The sequence below is a fragment of the Mustelus asterias genome, chromosome 1, assembly GCF_964213995.1.
Source record: "Mustelus asterias chromosome 1, sMusAst1.hap1.1, whole genome shotgun sequence".
NCBI lineage: Eukaryota > Metazoa > Chordata > Chondrichthyes > Carcharhiniformes > Triakidae > Mustelus > Mustelus asterias.
The window spans coordinates 80,559,587-80,576,819 of NC_135801.1; the positions used below are offsets into that span (position 1 = coordinate 80,559,587).

General features: G+C 40.3%; 1 protein-coding gene across 6 annotated transcripts in view; it reads right to left on the bottom strand.

Annotated features, from left to right (window-relative positions):
- wdfy3 (WD repeat and FYVE domain containing 3) overlaps positions 1–17,233 on the bottom strand; it is a 363,659-nt gene that overhangs the window by 162,545 nt on the left and 183,881 nt on the right. For all 6 annotated transcript variants that reach the window (XR_013498143.1, XM_078213959.1, XM_078213927.1 and 3 more), the window contains 5 exons: positions 13,628–13,740; positions 8,456–8,690; positions 6,434–6,537; positions 3,296–3,514; positions 1,185–1,366 (listed from right to left, as the gene is read on the bottom strand). Coding sequence is in view for 5 of the 6 variants with exons in the window: in XM_078213959.1 (XP_078070085.1) it covers positions 1,185–1,366; positions 3,296–3,514; positions 6,434–6,537; positions 8,456–8,690; positions 13,628–13,740 (853 nt within the window). In the remaining variant the exon portion in view is untranslated. The remainder of the gene's footprint in view (positions 1–1,184; positions 1,367–3,295; positions 3,515–6,433; positions 6,538–8,455; positions 8,691–13,627; positions 13,741–17,233) is intronic.

The window sequence follows — 17,233 nt, forward strand, 5'->3', positions numbered from 1 at the left end:
TGTTTTCATTTAATTTATTAAGTCAAAGTACTTGCTCTCGGAAAAATGGAAGTCTGAACAATTCTGAATTGAGTTTTTGTTCCCCATTTTTTAAAGCCTGTGCCACAAGCTTTCATCTCCATATTGTGTGGCAAGATGATTTCATCGCTCTGTGCAGTGAATTAAGTAACTGAGAATAAAATATAATCTTGCGTTTTATACAATATAGAAAATATAAATTCTAAGGATCACTGCAGCAATATGGTATTTAATTGGTGTTTCTATAGTTATTTTAATGAATACTGTTGATTTAATTGAAAAATTATAGGGAAATGCAGTTTGGAGAGCTTAATTGTGACAAGCAAATTAAGCCTTGAAGTGAATGCATTATATATATTTAAAATACTACCTCTTCACTGATTCAAATACCTTACTGAATAATCAAAGCCTGGAAAAATATTTTTTAAACGAGGTGGCAGGGTGTCATTAACAAATTGCAAAGAATTTATAAGCATGATTATCTGAAGAAAAAATTTAATTTTAAAATAAATAAATGAAAGCAGCAGCAAAAGCAAGCTCAACAGATAAATTGAAATTCATCCCCTCAAAATCTTTAATCTTGATGCCCCTACTCTCAATAAAATAAATTGGCAAATTTTAATAATACTAAGTAATTGTAATTTGATTGCTTCAACCTTTCTAGTCTACATTACAATCACAAGTTAAGGGTTCACAGCTGAACCTGTGCATTCATACCACCTGGTCATTAGATAATCATTTGGGACATAACATTTAAATTAGCTACTAAAAGCAAAAGCTCTTCTGGGGATTGGTATCCATTGGCCAACCAATCTGCTTTCTTGGTTTTGATTAGCTAACGGAAGTTATATCTGCCCAGGAACAAAAGATCTCCCACAGGATGAAATGTGAAGACAAAAACCAGAAATAACCATGACACAAAACAATCTTGTTGACGGAGACCTCAAATTGCATTCCTTGAACAATACAAAGACCTAACTGATGTTATGGTGATGCATCAACTTAATTATCCTGGGTATAGTGAATCTGTGATGTCATTTTAAAGGGAACACAGATCAACCTGCAGCAGAAGGAGATAATATGAACCAAAAAATCAGTTGTTAAAAATGGCACTTAAATTGGTTTTGTCGTTGCAACTTTAGCCATGTGCTCACAGAACACCATACCTTTACTGTGTTAACGTGCTGACCATCCACATATAACGTAGCAGTGCTGTTCTTTAACATGCCTTTACTCATCACAAGCACCAGGTGATGCCACTGTCCCTCGTTGATCAGGTCATTGCAGCGAAATCGTGCACAGCAAGGAAGAATTTCATAAAAAGATGATTCCTCATTGAAGTCATCAACTAAAAAAAAGGAAAAACAATTCAGCCCTAGTTTCATTGTTGACATTGCTCTGCACTGCTGCACCTCATAGCAGTACTACATTTCTCAGCAGCAGCGCTCCGCTTGCTACAATGAATTTTTATATTGTGCCTTTAATGTAACAAAACATCCTAAGGCATTTCAAAGAGACATTATGAAACAAAATATAAAACCGAGTCACTTAAGGAAATATTCAGGCAGGTGACCAAAGTTTGGCCAGAAGTAGGTTTTAAGGAATGTCTTAAAGGATGCAAGAGAGGTAGAGAGATGGAGAGTTAGAGAAAGGGAATTCCAGAGTTCAGGGCCTGTGCAGCAGAAGGCCTGAGCTCCAATAGTGGTGAGATTAAAATCAGGAATCCTCAAAAAAGCAAAATTAGAGGACCACAAGTATCTGAGGATTGTAGGGCTGGAAGAGATTTGAGATAGGGAGAGACCGGAACAAAGAAGGGGAATTTTCACTCTAATAATGAACTCAGCTGTATTTCAACAGTGGTCCAACAGATGGAAGAACAATACCTAACTCAATGCTGCACATTTATCGAAAAAGAACTCAATATTAAATAATTTGATGCAACACTGAAGGAGGCTAATTAGCCCATCAAGGCTGTGCTAGTTCTTTGTACGGTTATCCAGTTAGTCCCATTTCCCTGTCCTTTTCCCCATAGTCCAGCAACTATGTCCTTTTCCCCATAGTCCATATCTATGTCCTTTAGTTACTGACCTTTCTGCCAGTGGAAACAACTATACCTCACTTCATGAAAATCCTTCAAGATTTTGAACACGTATTAAATCTGCTTCTAGTCCCTCCACATAATGAAGCTCCATATCTTTGATACCATTTTGGTGAGTCTCCTCTACTCCCTTTCTAAGTCCTTATTATCCTTCTTAAACTGTGCTGTCAAGAATTGTATACAATGGCCATGATTTTGTCGCAAAATTCAAAGTTTGCAATTAATACAAAATGTGGAAATGTAGCAAACAGTGAGGGAGATAGTAATAGACTTCTGGAGAATAAAGACAGACACATGGCAGACACAATTTAACGCAGGGAAATAAATTATGCATTTTGGAAAAAAGAATGTCGGGGGGGGGGGGGGGGGGAATACAAAACAAAACAATATTACAGGGAACATGGAAACCTGGGGGTGTATGCACACTAATCTTTGAAGGTGGCAGGACAAGTTGTGAATGCTGTTTTAAAAAAAACCATGAGCCTGGGCTTTATAAACAGAGGCATAGAGTACAAACACTAATAAATTATGCTGAACCTTTATAACTCACTGGTGAAGTCCCAGCTGCTTCCAACTGCATCACATTATGCTTCTCTGTGAAATTGCATCTGCCATGTGTTTGCCCATTTCACCAAACTGTTTTTGTTCTCCTGAAGTTTGTTTGCTACATTGCCAAATTTTGTCATCAGCAACTTTGAAATTATGCTCTATATACCTATATCTAGGTCACGTATACATCAAAAAAATTAAAAATTGACTGCCTATGTAATAAATTATTACATTTCCTTTCTCATTCAGATTTCATAATTTTTTCTTTGACACTTCACACCCATTTTTCAAATATTTGTTGGCCACATTTAAAATATATAGATGAATTTTCAATGAGTGTTGCAGTCGAACAGTTATCGGAATCTTTCATCATATATCATTTTACTGCAAAAATTAACCAAATTAACAGGTATCTCTGCTCCAGATATTTAACAGATCAGGCAGCTTCAACAACTGAAGTTAGACTGCCATTTTCCAGTAAAACACTGCTCAATATGAAAAAGTGTGTTTTTCAATGTTAACTTCAATGTCAGAAAGATAAATGTATCTCTACATTTACACTGGAGTGTTACAGTGTCATTTATTTCCTCCACCAAACGTGTTCAACAGCACTTTTGTGCCATTACTCACCATAGTTTTGCAGCAATTCTTCCTTAGTTGAAACTAGCAAGGACTTGTCTTTCCCAGAAAACACAATGACAAGGCAAATGAAGTGCTGGTCAGATGAGTTTGATCTCCGCACAAGGGTAAGGAGCTTAACTGGATGATTGTTCAGAGGAATACTGAGCCTCTCAATACAAAACCAGGTTGAGTAAGTAAGCCCAGATGGTGGTGGAAAAAATCGTTCACCTGGGAAAAAAAAATTCAAAGGATATATGTATAAATTCTCTGCCATATTAGCACCATAAATGCAAATTAAAAATCTGATTCATTGTTCACATGCATAGTGAAACACAATGTATATTGTTGACATATTATGAGCTATAAACAATACTTAGACTTTCAAGCCTTGCACATTAAATGCACCTATTTTCATGATACACAGGCAGTGCTAAAACATTGAAATAAGTTGGCAAAAGCAGTAGCTTAATAATCCTATCTCAGTGATGCCCCACTGGAGTGAAGCAAAGCAGAATCTGCCACTTTAACCCAATGGAAATTGCATTCCAAATCCTGGGGCCATGGTCATTTAGATAATGGGATAGATGTGTGCATCTACACCAACTCAAAGATGCATTTGGAAACTTAGAGCAGGATTCTACTACTAAGAAGGGAAGAACTAGTGCCAAGAGTAGATTGAAAAGAGGTTTAAAAACAAAATTCTCAATTCTTCAGAGGGTATGGCCCTTGATAAATAAATTGAGGCTTGATACCTGCACTCAGTAGGCACACAAAATATGTTGGGTGACTAGCCCCCTGCCTTCCTGCCCATCCCTGATCCAATCTGTATAATACGAAGGGGGCTGGAATAGGTGCCCCACAAGCCTACCCTTTAAGGGCCTTAAATGGCCAATTATTGCCTTTTTCAGGCCCTCAATCTACCTCCACTACCATAATACACTGGTCAGTGTTCGATAGGCAAAAGTGAGAAGTCGATTTCTCTTAACAAATTTGCTGAGAGGGTGGGAAAGGAAGTGGGGTACATCATTCAAGGGGTGTCCTGTGCCCCATCTCCCCTAGATGTCACCCCCACTTTGTACCTCCCTACCAGGCCTTCAAAACCTGCCATGCCGATCGCTTTTGTTTGCTCCGTAGGGGCCCCGATCCCTCTCTGTCCAAAGAGCCTGGGACTGACCTGGGTGCAGTTTAGGCCACCCAGAATGTGGCACCTTTGTGACGGCTGCCATGTTTAAAGTCGGTCAGTATGAAACCAACCCCTCCTCACCCTACTTTGCGAAATACAGCCCCATCTGTCAAGGGGGAAGGGCAAATACAAGGAAACATATCTTCATGACTATTTCTCCAAGGGGACATTGCATCAAATTTCACATCTACATTCCTTCCTTTAATGCTCTATCCTGCCCTAACCCTACATTTCTCTAGTTTCTGTCCTATCTTCCTTCGTACCCTCTGAGCTCTCACGCTAAAGAGACCCACCTCCTGTTCCATCGATCCAATTTCCCCTAAACTGCTGATGACCCAACTTTCCTTCCCAGCCCCCATATTAGCTGATTTTGTGAATGGTTCTCTCTCTTCGCTTACTTAAATCTGCCATCGTCACTCCTCATCAAAAACCAAATCTCAACCCCAACATCCTTGTCAACTACAATCCTATCTCCAACCACCCTTTCATCTCCAAAGTCTTTACTGTTGGCTTTCATATCCATGTCTATCTTCCCTAGATCTCCATGGTTAAATCCCTCCAATCAGGTTTCCATTCCTATCATAGTATTGAAAGAGCTCTTAACCAAGTTAAGAATGACATCCTATGTGACTGTGACAAAGGTTAACTTTCCCTCATCTTTCTCAGCTCGTCTGCAGCCGTTGATACAGTTGACCACACCACCCTTCTCCCCTGTCTTCTAACCTGGGTGGGATTGGTCTCACCTGGTTCCATTCTTACCTAATTGTAGCCAGAGAATCACTTGCAACGGCTTCTCTTCCTGCTTCCTTACCATTAGCTCTGGTGTTCCCCAAAAATCTATCCTTGGTCCCTTCTTATTTCTCATCTACATGTTGCTCCTTGGTGACATCATCTGAAGGCGGCGTTAGTTTTCACATGTACACTGACAATGACACCCCACTCTACTGCATCATCACCCCTCTCGACTCCTCCACTATTTCTAAATTAGATTGCCGAGCCCATATCCAGTACGGGATGAGCAGATATTTCTTCTAATTAAATATTGGGAAGACTGAAGCCATTGATTATGATCTCAAACCAAAACTCCACCCCTCTCTTTGGCAACAGTCTGAGATTAAACCAGTCAGTTTACAACCTTGGTGTGACATTTGATCACAAGAGAAGCTTCTGACCTATTCAAGAAGCTTTTGAACTATTGAAGTATTCATGCCATCACTAAGATCACCTATTTACACCTCTATAGCATCAGCTTACTTTGCTCCAGCTCAGCTCAACTGCTGCTGAAACCCTCAGTTGGTTACCTCCGGACTCAACTCTTCCAATGCATTTCATGCTGGTCTCCCACTTCCCATTTACTATAAACTTGAAGTCATCCAAAACTGCCCATGTCTTAACTAACTGCATGTCCCGTTTCCCCCATTCCCCACACTGGTTCTCAGTCAAGCAAAGTCCCGAATTTAAAATTCTCATCTTGTTTTTGAATCTCTCCATGGCCTTGTCCCTCCATATCTCTGTCATCTTCTCCAACCATCTGAGATATCTGCACCCCTCTAAGTCTTGCCGTCTGTTCATCCCTGATTTTAGTTGTTCCACTTTGGTGATTGAGGCTTTATTTGCCTGGACCTCAAGCTCTAGAATACCTTCCCTACATCTCTATTTCTTCTCTTAAGGCACTCCTTAACACCTAACTCTTTGACCTAGACTTTGGTCATTCTCCTAATTCTCCATATGTGGCTAGGTGTCTTATTTCATTTTATAACACTCCTGCCAAGTGCCTTCATTTTGTGTTTCATTTTGTTAAAAACACTATTTCGATAAAAGTTGGCATTGTCATTTGTTGTTGATGGTTGTTGTGTGCATTTGTATCTGTTGTGCTTTTAAAAATGCAAATTAATTATACCACACACTTAATCCTTTCGCCCCTGCCACTAAAATATAACTGCTGATGCCAAACATTTTTTTACCTGTACCAAGTCCACTGGTAACAGTTCCATCATTGACACCTCCTGCAGTGGGAGCAGCATTGTTGGGTGCATTGTGCGGAGCCAAACTAGGCAAGAACAGGCAGCTAAGCGGAGAAAACAGAGCACCTATGAATGCACAGCAAATAGAAACAATGACAACTTCCATTATCAATAACATCTGTGATTACAACTCAAGATAATCAATTGGCTGCAAATACTCTGAAATATTCAATGGATCTGAGATGTTTTTTTTAATTCATTCTTGAGATTTAAGCATCGTTAGCAAGGCCAGCATTTATTTCCCATCATTAATTGTCCTTGATCCTGTGGTGGTGAGATGGTGGCATAGTGGTAATGCCACAAAACTAGGGATCCAGAGACCCAGGCTAATGCTCTGGGGACACGAGCTCAAATCCCACCACTGCAGCTGATGGAATTTAAATTGAATGAATAAATCTGGAATTAAAAGCTTGTTCCAGTAATGTTGATCATGACAGCTTGTTGGAGAAATCCATCTAGCTCACAAACATTGTGTCCTTGAAGCAGCACACATCCAGGCAAGTTGAGAATATTCCTTCACACTTTACTTGTAGTTTTTTGATGGTTGACAAGCTTTGGGGAGTCGGGAAGTGAATTACATGCCACAGAATTCCCAGTCTCTGACCTAATCTACTGAGCAACCACAGTTTGGCTGGCTCAATGGTGATCAATGGTAATCCCCAAGATGTTGATGCTGGGGATTCAGCGATGGTAACATCATGGAGAGATTGTTTCTTGCTGGAGATGGCCATTGCCTGGCATTTGTGTGGAATAAATGTTAGTCAGATCTGTTTCAGATCTAAGGAGTTGTGAATGGTACTGAACATGGCAATGATCAGCTAACATCCCGACTTTTAACCTATGTTTGAGGGCAGGTCATTGATGAAGTAGTTGATGAAAACAGCTGAAGATGGCCACGACCCTGAGAAACTCATGCAGCAATGTCTTGGGACTGAGCTGATTGGTCTCCAACAACCACAACCATCTTCTTTTGTGCTAGGTATGACTCCAACCAGGGGATTTTTCAGCTGATTCCCACTGACTTCAATTTTGTTCGAGTTCCTTGATACCACACTCTGTCCAATGCTGTTTTGGTTTTAAGTGCAACCACGCTCAGCTCATCTCAGGAATTAAGTTCTTTTGTCCATGTTTCAAGTAAGGCTGTAATAAGGGCTGGAATGGAGTGGCCCTGGGGGATCCCAAACTGAACACCAGTGAGCAAGTTGCTGAGTAAATGTTACTTGATGATGCTGGCAACGATACCTTCCATTACTTCACTGATGAGTCAGAGGGGACTGATGTGGTTCTAATTGGCTGGAGGGAGGGGAGGGGGCAAAAGGAAAGACCCTCCCAACGGATAAATGGAATTTGTCAGATGATCAAGTGTCCTCAAATTTTGATCTTGTGTATTGGTCCAGTAATACATCAGACTCAGAAATGAAGGCAGGTACAATACAAATAATAAACTTGATTCATGTCCCACAGGTGATTATTGGTGGTGCAATGCATCAATTCCTCATGCAAAGTTCTGTGCATAACAGTGCAGACAAACGAAACACACATGAAGATTTCACTGTTCTGCACTCTCAGTGCAAATGTCTACTTTTAACAATTGTTTCATTAAAATTTGTGCTTACAATTCATACAAATTCACACAAGATTGACAGTGGTTACGGAAAATTATTTCTGAACCCATGGACATAAAACTGAAAATATTTATACTTTACAGTATTGACCATGCTTAAAAAATTAGTGCCTTTATTTGAAATGCATAAATTTTTGAATGTGCAGATATAATTTAACTACCTGAAATCGTTTGTTGCTGGATTCATACGAATTCTGAACATTTTTCTATGAAACTAGTCCCACATGCTTTATTTTAAATAAGCCATGATACGATAAAAGCATAAAAAATCAGGATTAGTAGATTGTAATAATGTCTAATTTTTTTTCGTCAAGGTTACCAAGCAACGTAGTACTTACCCAAAGCCTTCCAGAGCCGTATCAAACTCCACAAATGCTGGGGTGACTGATGAACCATGAAGCCTAATATCATGCGGCGTTGTCATGGAGACCAAGCACTTCACCCTGGTCAGAGGTACTGTGCTTCCTTCTGCCCCTTTGAGTAAGCTTTTGCTAATCCTGTAGTGAGAGTTATCTTCATTCAAGCTGAATACAATATCAGGACCAAATCCATCCAGAGACGTGATCATACTCCCTGAGGTGCATCATTACAATGTAAAAAAAACACAGGGGCTCGTTAAAGACATTCAAATAGTAGGGGATATAACTAGGCACTTCTTTCTTTGATGCCAATTCACTCGCACTCATGCACGCACAACACAGCCACCTTGTAATCTGCTGTAACAGATCAGGTATCCATTGTAGAAGCTGCCTGATTTTAGTTCTCTTAATTCCAACAGAACAAGAATTAGAACATAGAACATAACAGCGCAGTACAGGCCCTTCGGCCCTCGATGTTGCGCTGACCAGTGAAACCAATCTAAAGCCCCTCTATTCTACACTATTCCAATACCATCCATATGTTTATCCAATGACCATTTGAATGCTCTTAATGTTGACGAGTCCACTACTGCTGCAGACAGGGCATTCCACGCCCTTGCTACTCTCTGAGTAAAGAACCTACCTCTAACATCTGTCCCATATCTCTCACCCCTCAATTTAAAGCTCTGTCCCCTCGTGTTAGCCATCACCATCCGAGGAAAAAGGCTCTCACTATCCACCCTATATAATCCTCTGATCATCTTGTATGCCTCTATTAAGTCACCTCTTAACCTTCTTCTCTCTAACGAAAACAACCTCAAGTCCCTCAGCCTTTCCTCATACGATCTTCCCAGCATACCAGGCAACATCCTGGTAAATCTCCTTTGCACCCTTTCCAACGCTTCCACATCTTTCCTATAATGCGGCGACCAGAACTGTACGCAATACTCCAAATGCGGCCGCACCAGAGTTTTGTACAGTTGCAACATGACCTTCTGGCTCCGAAACTCAATCCCTCTACCAATAAAAGCTCACACACCGTACGCCTTCTTAACAACCCTATCAACCTGGGTGCCAACTTTCAGGGATCTATCCACATGGACACCCAGATCCCTCTGTTCATCCACATTACCAAGTATCTTACCATTAGCCCAGTAAATTCATGTTACTCCTTCCAAAGTGAATCACCTCACACTTTTCCGCATTAAACTCCATTTGCCACCTCTCAGCCTAGCTCTGCAGCTTATCTACTTCCCTCTGTAACCTGCCACTTCCCTCCGCACTGTCTACAACTCCACCGACTTTAGTATCATCCGCAAATTTACTAATCCATCCTTCTACGCCCTCATCCAGGTCATTTATAAAAATGACAAACAGCAGTGGCCCCAAAACAGATCCTTGCGGTACACCACTAGTAACTGAACTCCAGGATGAACATTTCCCATCAACTACCACCCTGTTTTCTTACAGCTAGCCAATTCCTGATCCAAACCACTAAATCACCCTCAACCCCATGTGTCCATATTTTCTCCAATTGCTTACCATGGGGAACCTTATCAAACGCTTTGCTCAAATCCATATACAGCACATCAACCCGCTTTACCCTCATCCACCTCTTTGGTCACCTTCTCAAAGAACTCAATAAGGTTTGTGAGGCACGACCTACCCTTCACAAAACCGTGCTGACTATCCCTAATCAAATTATTCCTTTCTAGGTGATTATAAATCCTATCTCTTATAATCCTTTCCAAAACTTTGCCCACAACAGAAGTAAGGCTCACCGGTCTATAATTACCAGGGTTGTCCCTACTCCCCTTCTTGAACGGGGACAACATTTGCTATCCTCCAGTCTTCTGGCACTATTCCTGTAGACAATGACGACACAAAGATCAAAGCCAAAGGCTCTGCAATCTCCTCTCTAGCCTCCCAGAGAATCCGAGGATAAACCCCATCCGGCCCAGGGGACTTATCTATTTTTACCCTTTCCAGAATTGCTAACACCTCCTCCTTATGAACCTCAATCCCGTCCAGTCCAACAGCCTGCATCTCAGTACTCCCCTCAACAACACTGTCCCTCTCCTGTGTGAATACCGACGAAAAATATTCATTTAGTGCCTCTCCTATCTCTTCAGACTCCACGCACAATTGGGTGTACTTTAAATGCATGAGTGATCTGCTTCTGCCAAGGTACCACATGGATAGCAAACTTGAAAATTGTGGGAGGGCTAAAAAAGTAGGGGATAAATGAAAAAGGGCAGGGTCTTAAACATCACGTATATAAAGACTGGCTTTAAACGCAGAGGGTGCAAAGCACTGACCTCATATATTTCCAGTGTTTTGCAAGAGGAGTCTTCAAAACAAAAACGGAGGAGCCAAATGAATAGCTGGCAGCATTTGAGAGTACACCTGGAATATTGTGTAGAGTTTTGGTCTCCTTACCCAAGGAAGGATACACTTGTCATAGACATTGTGCAACGAAGGTTTATTAGACTGATCCCTGGGATGGCAGAATTGTGCAATGAGGACAGATGCAGGGGATTGAACCAATGTTCTCTAGAGTTTAGAAGAGTCAGAGGTGATTTCATTGAAGCATACAACATTCTTACAGAGCTTGACAGGGTAAATATGGGAAGGATGTTGTCCCTGGCTGGTGAGGCTAGAATCAGGGGACACAGTCTCAGAGTAAGATGTTGGCCATTAAGGATTGAGATGCAGAGGAACACCATCACTCCAGGGCTGGTGAATCTTTGGAATTCTCTACCCCAGAAGACTATTAAGATATCAAGGGGTATGGGAACATTGCGGCTGGAGGGGTCTTATGGCCTATGCTACCCCTACGTAACAATGCTACCTTCATAAATAACCACAAAATCCATAACCCTAACAAATAACACAGAAGAGACAGTCTAAACTTAAACCAGTGGAGACAAAGAGACCTGTATGAAATATTAAGGCTGCAATAAAGAATAATTTAAACAGATAGATGGAAAAGGCAGTGAGTAAGCCGGATTCCAAATGATACAGATCATCAGGTAATAAGTATGGACATAAAAATGAAAAATGTACTGAAGGCAACAAATAAGAGATGATGATAGGAAATAAATCTAAAATAAGATGTAAGCACGTAAGCATTAGAAATACAATACTGATACTGGAGACTGATGTGACTGTTGAGAACTATAATATGCTGGGAATAGCAAAAGCATGGGGAAATCTAGAGAATGAGAATTAGCATAACATTCAGGATTCAAGTGCTCATAAAAATGGAGTAGATGAAACAAAAGGAAATGTAGTAGCTGGTCCTGTTGTAGATAGAAATCTTTAAAATGAACGACTCCACAAAGAAATCTCAATTGCAAAAAAAATCCAATCTAACCCAGGTCAGCTAATTTGCCCATTGAAGAATTAGGAGTATACTTTAAAGGGAAAGTTACTTCAATCTAATATAAACTGGGAAAAAGGTGTGATTTAGAGTCAGAGTTGGTACATCATAAAAGGCATTGCTCATCATGATTCAATATTAATTATAGACCCAGAAAATTCTTGAACTAGTGAAGAACAGCAACCGCAAGATGAGAAAATCTAAACATGATTTGGGAGTTAGAAATACCCAAGACCAGAAGTCAGGTTGGTAACTTTCATAAGACTAAATTCAACAAAGAACAAAAACAATAAGAATGGGAGAGGTTGTTCAACAACTCTTCAGGAGAGCACACAGCATTATACAGATGAAGATGTTCTCAGATGCAGGAAAGTACATTTGCAAAAACAATAAATTCAGACTAAATAAATGTGCTCCTAAATGGATGAGTAAATAAATTACAAGATAGAAGGAAACAAAACCTGTACAAACCTTATAAGGAGAATAGAGAGAATGGAATTATTGGGAGGAATAAAAGAAAATGCAGAAAAAATGAAATGAATGATCAGAGGTGAAGAGAAACATCCAGGAAAAAGAACAGCAGTTGACACCAAACACAAATTTTACAATGTCACAGCAGCAACAAGACAGTCAGAAAAGGGGTAAAAACTATGCAAGATGCAGAAAAGTTCAAATCTTAGACGGAGAACAAAAAAGAGCAAATATTTTGTAAATATACTTCCTCCAGGTATTTACAAGGGAAGTGGACTAACTGAACTCTCCATCAAAATATCCCTAGTAAAACCAATTACTTTTAGAAAGTAGATGAAAGTTGTAGAAAGGCTAAATTGGTTCATAAAAAAATTCCCAGGGATAGATAGCATTTATCCCAGAAGAGAGACACTGGGAACACAAGAGTTCAAAATGCAGACTCCTGCCAGGTGGTGCTCTGCTCCAGAAGGACAACATTTGGAAAGTCAGCCTGATAATTTTCACATTGCATCTTCCAAGATTAAATGATTTTGTCCAACTCATGTAGAGGCAAATATTATAATTATGTACTCAGCGCAGAGCTATACTGGATGGAACTACATAATGGGATATCAGGTGTGGAGAACAGTTCACTAATGTTTGGCCCACATTATTTTTTGTACAATAATTCATAGTGAACCATGTTTCTCCTGTTTCTTTAAATGTACCTCTGTTGACATAGAAATAATGTGATAACTTATTCAGTGAAAGCAACATTGGAAGAGTGGCAAGGCAAATTCAGCCAGGAAAAAAAACCATTAAAATACTTTCTTTTAAATGCATTTTTAAAAATATTTTAAAAAAACTTAATTTTAACATTAAATAACTTTAGTCACAATTTAATTGGGCTGTTAGCCCAGAAGTTCTGGAAGTGGGCCATTAAACCAGGGATCTCGAGTTCACATCCTGCTACTACAAATTGGGGAATTCAATACAGTAGAATTCTGGTGAAATAACCACAGAAGCTGCCAAGCTGTTGTAAAAACTTAACTGGTTCACAAATGTACATCAATGAAGGAAATCTGCCACCCCAACCTGCTCTGGCCTACATGTGATTTTAATCTCACACTGATGTGGTTGACTCAGAACAATTATGGATGGGTAGTAAATGTGGCCTTGCCTGTGTCAGCCACATCCAGAAAAGATTGTTTTTAAAATGAACACTAAGATACGATTCAAAACAAATTTGAAAATTATCAAGTTCCATTTAAACACTTCACAAGAGAGAGAGATTATACAATTTATATCTTGCGGCATACCTCTCATATCTGATTCACAACTTAAAGAGCTTGGTTTGTGGACCCTGTACACACTTATCAACTTCTTATCCCAGGCCCCGCAATTCAATGGGTTACCAAGACGGAGAAACTCCCTGAAGGCAATCAATGCAGATGTAATCAATATCAACAGAACAAAACAATAACATCTTTAAACATTATAAATTAATCACTTAAGGAAAACTGCATTTCCCCTCTTCATGTTACAGAATAATTGTTTATTGTTTCGATTTACTTACAAATACATCCAACCCAGCAACCAGTTTCATCATTTTTCATAAACTAACAACAATTAAACACTATATATTTTTAAGGGACAAACCTGTCTGTTGTTGAACTATGTCCTGGTCCAGGCTAATTAGAACAGAGAAAAATGTGACAGGCAACTTGCCTCCACCAATGTCATTTTTCACTATGGATGAATGAAAGTGAACATGATAATCATCCCTTCAATTTTCCTCAGCTTCCTGAGGGACTACCAGGGTTTTGGTCAATATTTCCCATACCAATGTATCTTGAGTGTGGGTGAATGTGGCTACAAATGTATTTGAATATAGGAATAGCTTATCTCGGATAAGCAAGTGTTAAACCCCTTCAAAAACATTGTTCTTACAGACTTGCATATCTACTCTTGATACTCTTTCTGGTAATATTCTGGTTAAATGTCCAATATATTTTAGCTAATCCAGTAGCTTGTTTTGATAATCACTAAGTATCAATTCTGTGGAGAATTCTACCTCATAATTCAAATATCAAAAGAGCATCATATATGCTTTAAAAGAACATGCACATTATGGCATTTAAAAAAATCTATAATAAATATTTTAAAAATATTTCAATATATACTCCAAGGGGAGTCAAAGGCATAATCAAAAAAATGGATGCTAACATTGCAAAAAATGTTTGGAGCGGATGACAAAACACTTGACCAAAGAGGTGGAATTAAAGAGGTTCTTAAAGGAGAGGTTTGACTAGGGAATTGGTTAAGGGCACCAAGGAATCATCAATGGTGGAATGATGGGAGGGATGGATGCACTAGAGGGTAAATTTAATAGCCTGGCACTTCTTGGATTAGAGGAAGTTGCAGAGATCGGCAAGTCCGTGAAGCTGCCCAAGTCATAGCGAGAGAGGAAGGTATTGAGATACTTATGGTAATAAAATTGATAAAGAGGAGGTACGAGATAGGTTGCTGTATTTAAAGCTGATGAATCACCAGTATGGATAAGATGCATCCGATGATACTAAGAGGGTAGCACAGTAATTAGCACTGCTGCCTCAAAGTGCCGGGGCCCGGGTTAGATTCCGGCCTCAAGTCACTGTCTGTGTGGAGTTTGTACATTCTCCCTGTGTCTGCGTGGGTTTCCTCCGGGTGCTTCAGTTTCTTTCCACAGTCCAAAGATGTACAGGTTAGGTTGATTGGCCATGCTAAATTGACCCTTAGTGTCAGGGAGAATAGCAGGGTAAATACGTGGGGTTACGCGGCCTGGGTGGGATTGTGGTCGGTGCAGGGCCGATGAGCCAAATGGCCTCCTTCTGCACTGTAGGGATTCTATCCTATGATTCTATGAAAGAAAGAATGGAAATTGCAGAGACATTAATTATAATTTTCCAATTTTCCTTAGATAGATGATTTCAGAGAGCTGCAGAATTGCAAATCTTCCACCCTTGTTCCAAAAGGGCTACAAGAATAAGCCCAGAAACCAGTCCAAACTCTGGTGAGAAATATTTTTGAAATGAAAATTCGGAACAAAATTGGCACTTGGCCAAATCTGGATTAAGGAACACAAGCACAGAATTGTTAAGGGCTGAAGGGAGGTTTATAGAGGGGTTCCCCAGATGTCAGTGTTAGGTCCACAAATCTACATGATACAGAATAATGACATGAACTTTGATGTAAAATTTGACATGCGACACAAAGCTTGCACATATTGTGAACAGAGATGATGCTAAACTTCAAAAGGATGTAGACAGGTTGGTGGAATGGGTAGACAAATGGCAAATGAAATTTAATGTAGAGAAGTGGTAAGTGATTCATTTTGGTCAGAAGAACAGGGAGAGACAACATAAAGTAAAGGGGATAAAAGGCAAGACCTGGAGATATGTACGCACAAATTGATGAAGTTAACAGGATGGGTTGAGGGGTGCAGTTAGCAAAGCATATAGGATCCCGGGAGAGGCAAGTGATTGTCCTTAATATCAAGGCAATATTTCACCGAGTAGGACATCAAGGAGCCTGAACAAAACTGGAGTCAATGGGAATCGGGGAAAACTGTCCACTGGTTGGAGTCACACCTGGCATAAAGGAAGATGGTTGTGGTGATTAGCAATCATCTCAGCTCCAGGACATCACTGCAGGAGTTCCTCAGAATAATGTCCGAGGCCCAACCACCTTCAGCTGCTCCATCAATCACTTTCCATCCAACAAAAGGTCAGAAGTGGGGATGTTTGCTGATGACTTCAAAATGTTCAATATCATTTGGGACTCTTTAATAATTGAAGCAGTTCATGTCTAAATGAAGCAAGACCTGGACAATATCCAGGCTTAGGCTGACAAGTGACAGGTAACATTCACATCACACAAGTGCCAGGCAATGACCATCTCCAACGAGAGGGGATCTAACCACCGGCCTTTGACATTCAATGGCATTACCATCGCTGAATGTCTCACTATCAACATCCTGGGGGTTACCATTGACCAGAAACGGAACTGGACTAGCCAGATAAATACTGTGGTTACCAGATAAGGTCAAAGGGTAGGGACCCTGTGGTGAATTACTCATCTCCTGATTCTCCTGTCTATCATCTATAAGGCACAAGTCAGGAGCGCAGTTGGGTACCACACACTTGCCTGGGTGAGTGCAGCTCCAACAACACTCAAGGAGCTTGATACCATCAGGTCAAAGCAGCCCGCTTTGATTGCTACCCCTTCTACAAACATTCAATCACTCCACCACCAACAAACAGTGGCAACCATGTGTACCATCCACACGATGCATTGCAGGAACTCACCAAGGTTGTTTAGGCAGCACCTTCCAAACCCACGACTAGTACCATCTAGAAGGACAGAGCAGCAGATACCTGGGAACATCATTACTGGAGGTTCCCCTCCAAGTCATTCATCATCCTGACTTGGAAATATATGGCCATTCCTTCACTATCACTGGGTCAAAATCCTGGAACTCCCTCCCAAATAGCATTGTAGGTTTGCCTACACTTCAGGGACTGCAGCGGTTCATGAAGGCAGCTTGCCACCACCTTTTCAAAGGCAACTGGGGATGGACAATAAATGCTGGCCTGGCCAGCAACACCCACATCCCATAAATGAATTTTAAAAGTACAAAAACAAGGAAATGATAAACCTGAAGATTTGGTCTCAACTAGAGTATTGCATCCAGTTTTGGGCATCACCCTTTAGGAAGGATGTGAAAGCATTGGGAGTGAGCACAGAAAAGATTCACAAGAATGATTTCAGAGATGGGCAGCTTCAGTTACATGGATAGATTGAAGAATCTGGGGCTGTTTTCCTTGGAGAAGAGAAGGTCGAAAGGAGGTTTGATAAGAGGTGTTAAAAGTCATGAGGGATCTGGA